Source organism: Nematolebias whitei, chromosome 6 (genome assembly GCF_014905685.2).
Source record: "Nematolebias whitei isolate Nwh7 chromosome 6, NemWhi1, whole genome shotgun sequence".
Classification (NCBI taxonomy): domain Eukaryota; kingdom Metazoa; phylum Chordata; class Actinopteri; order Cyprinodontiformes; family Rivulidae; genus Nematolebias; species Nematolebias whitei.
Window position 1 is genome coordinate 24,205,575 of NC_056503.1, and position 4,005 is coordinate 24,209,579.

A 4,005-nucleotide genomic window follows, 5' to 3' on the forward strand; every position below is an offset into this window, starting at 1 on the left:
TATATATATATATATATATATATATATATAAGCCTTTGCTAAAGCTTTAAGATTTGTATTATAGTAACTAAATAATTTGACATGTTTTAGGAAATAAAAAAAATTCTTGTTGGTGAGAATCTATAGAAAACAAAGTAGAACACAAATTGTCTTAGGGAAATTTGAAATTATAGTTTAAAAAAAAACATTTATTTAACTTTAACTATTAGATGTGACCATAAAACTCAAACTAAATCCTTGATTTGAAAATAAAATATAGTTTTTTTCTTTTGAATGCCATGTTTAACCATGAAAAATGAAACATTGCCAAGTTAACTGCCTTAATGTGCATAAATATCAAACAAGGTAAACACTATACTTCTGAAACAGATATTCTTGCTTGAGCAATATATGAAAAATGTGCTATTGAAGCAAAATGTCCAAAGACTCTAAATGGAGCAAAATTTTATTTTTCATGTTTAAATAGAATATATTTATAGTTTATGAGATTTAGATTATGTCTCCATCTTGTGTTTTATCAAATGAACTGCTGCAAGAACGAGACCCTGTTTTTTTTACAGCTTTAAAAAAAAAAAAACTGCATGTAACGAGGAAGTCTTTTACAAAGTACATTACAGGATTTATTCATTCAACTGAATAATATGTCAAAATTAAATCAACGTATCTATAAATTCTACATAAAAAGGAAGTGGTGGAGGTGTCAGTAACTTGGTGGCATGAGAGAAGAGTGTTGGAACATTTAAAATTGAGCAACAGTTTCTGATCTGCAACAGGAAATGGCACGAAACATTTCACACAACCCAACAAAGATGCCACAGCTACAGTCCTTTTGTCCAGATGTTTAGAATATCATCACTTTACAATTGTCAACTTCAAGCCAAGAATTAACTAAACTCCATCCATGCATCCATTATCTTTACCCGCTTCTTCTTTTCCAGGTTTCCGAAGGTCGCTGGTGTCCATGCCCAGCATTCTCTGTGTGAGAGGCGGGGGACACCCTGGACAGGTCTCCAGCTGGACACATAGAGATTAACAAGACATACAACCATTCACTCTCTCACTCACAGGGACAGTTCTCAGCCACGTGAAGAAGAATAAGACATTAAAGTAAAGTTGACATTAGATTTTGGTCATCTCCTTTCCGCTGCTGGTGCTCTTGGTGTCATTGTTGGTGACATTCCCCTTGGAGTGTGGCTCCTCGGTGATGAAGTGAAGGATGTTGCGCAGCGAACGGTTGACGCTGTCTTTGAAGCTTCGGCCAATGCACACATAGATCAAAGGGTTGATGCAGCTGTTAAAATAAGCCAAGCAAAGTGCCAAGGTATGTGCTATGTAAACCCTTGGGCTGTGGGAGGATGTCAAAGGGGTGTTCAAGGTGATGAAATCCATGATGTGCAGGGGGATCCAGCAAAGGAAGAAGCTCAGCACCACGGTGACGATGACCTTCACGGTTCGCTTGGAGCGAGTCCGACCCCGTGATAGCCCCCTCTGAGTGCTGCGGTACACCATAAGGTGACAGAAGATAATAACCAGGAAGGGGAGGATGAATCCCACCATGAAGCGAAAGGCGGCAATGAACCAGATTTGTCTTTTAGGGTACCCAATCAGGCACTCTCTCTTCTCTTCCCCTGCCTCGATGTGCCGGGCGTAGATGAACTGAGGGATGCTTCCGAGCAGGGCGAGACACCACACCACCAAGCACATGAAAGCAGCATATCTGGGTCGCCTGTTGTTCTGACACCAGATGGGTTTTTTCACTAGCATCAGGCGATCCAGGCTGATCAGAACCAGCTGCAGGACGCTGCAGTACATCACCAGGTAGAACAGACCTTTGACCAGCGTGCAGGCCAGCGGACCGAAGTGCCAGTGGTCGTCATGGACAAGAGGGACCATGAGCAGCGGGATGGAGAGGCAGCACAGAAAGTCAGCCAAAGCCAGGTTGAGGAACCAGATGGAGGTGACGGAACGGGTCATGCAGAACCCAGTCACCCACAAAACCACAGCATTACCTGGGACTCCCAGTAGGGCCACAAGCCCATAGAAGACGAGAGTCATAATTTGGATGGGTTGAATCTCAGGAGTTATAAACAGCGTCTCGTTGTCAAAGTCTATTAACCCGTCAGTAGAGTTGTAATTTAGAAAATCCATTTTTCATTCAAAGCTGTAGGTGTAAAAAAAAATAAACACAGAACGCATTATTACAGACGACAAAACCTAAAGCTGTTTGGTTGAAACAAATATATTTCACATTTCCAGTTCAAACTTCCCTAAATGAATCTAAGCAGCTGTAATAAATTATCCTTTTTAAAAGTTTCAAAATAAAGTGTTATAATTAAATGTAATCGATCTTTCAACTGACCTGGCTGTTGACGTTGCACTCTCACTGTTAACAAGAAGTTAAGGAACAGCTTCTATGCTTTTTGCATTTTATAACCCCAACCCCTTTGCATGTGCACACACACGCACACGTGCACGCACACGCACAAGAGCAGTTGCACAAAGTTTCTCACATTACTCCTGTTTTCGTCTTAAAGATTGGGTCAGTGTGATTAAGTACAGAGGTTTAGCAAATTGTAACATTTTAAACATTTTAAAGCAAATTTAAGAGTTGTTCGTTTCACAGTTTGATCAGGTCATAGCTGCTGTAAAGATAACTCAAAACAAAGTACAGCTAACTTTCAGCAAAGGTATTTTATTGTTTTGTATTTAATGTACATATGAATACATTCTTTAATTCAAAGAGTACTTTCATGATTTTCATGTATTTTCACATCCATGTTTTGACGGTCATCTTTTCCATGATTCTTCTTCTTTTACTTCTGCTTTCGTGCTTCAGTTCATCCGATAAACATCATTTAGGGTTATTGTCAGACAACGGTTAACAAGAAAATGATTTTTCATTTTTCCTATTACTGTAAACGAAACTAGCCACACAAACAATGACTTTGATGGTCAACCTCAGATCTTCTTACATGCGCAGTAATTACTTATGTGGTTACAATTTGCATAAACACGTGGTTAACGCAAAATTTATTTCATACAGTCGGAACGCAAATTTGTAATTCTCAAATTAAAAATATAAATTTTAAGTAAATTCAGAAATTCCATAAGCACAAGTCATTAAAAATGAACTTGTCTTTACATTTTTAAACCATCTGAAAGCCTGTTGTGACTGGAGCAGCTCTCCTTTTAAGTCCAGCAGCAAACACAGTTTACCGTGTTTCACTCCTCAAACTGAAGAAGTGAACACGTGACTATCATGATAAGCTACATACAACACAAGAAAGACTTGAGACAAAGGATGAGCTACGTCTGCGTTAAAATGAGAAACGACGTACAGAAAAGCAGCAAAACATGAATTAAAGTAAAGCAAATTTTCCCCAAGAAGTCCCCTTCATGTGTGCGTTTTGTCACGTTTCTGTTTACCACCTGGTAATGTTTTGCCACAGTTGTTGCCACAGTTCATGTCAAGATGTTTTCTTCATATGGTGAGGAGGAAGAGGTGAACAGAATCAGATGAAGGATGGAGCGCTGCTGGGTGGGAGTGTTGGTGTGTCATCTCTGAACGCATCCGACTGAAGGTCTGTGAAACAGCAGCCACAGCGTGGTTAGTTTGTCGCTTAAAGCATTTCGCAATCATGGTGTCCATAATTACCATGTGAGATTTTAGCATTATTATTACCCATGGTCACAAACACTGAATACAAGGACAAGCAATACATGTATATATTCATCAAACATATCGTTGCTTTTTAAAATTACAATTAAAAGGAGCCAGCAGGGGAAACAGTTAAAAATGTATTTTTGTTCAGAATTTGTAAACAAACATTACACAAATTATTTCCAATCATTTTTTGTTTGCTTCTTTTGATGAAGTCTTTTTAAATTGCTAAGCAGCAAAATGTAAATACTTAGGCAAACATCTGTCCATCCATCCATCTATCTATCTATCTATCTCTCTATCTATCTATCTATCTATCTATCTATCTATCTATCTATCTATCT

At 38.6% G+C, this 4,005-nt stretch overlaps 1 protein-coding gene across 1 annotated transcript; it reads right to left on the reverse strand.

The window, feature by feature from the left end:
* Positions 1 to 1,119: 1,119 nt before the first annotated feature.
* Positions 1,120 to 2,148, reverse strand: LOC119411189 (C5a anaphylatoxin chemotactic receptor 1). The gene has a single exon (XM_037678118.1). It carries the CDS (start codon positions 2,146 to 2,148, stop codon positions 1,120 to 1,122), a length of 1,029 nt encoding a protein of 342 aa, XP_037534046.1.
* Positions 2,149 to 4,005: the final 1,857 nt, after the last annotated feature.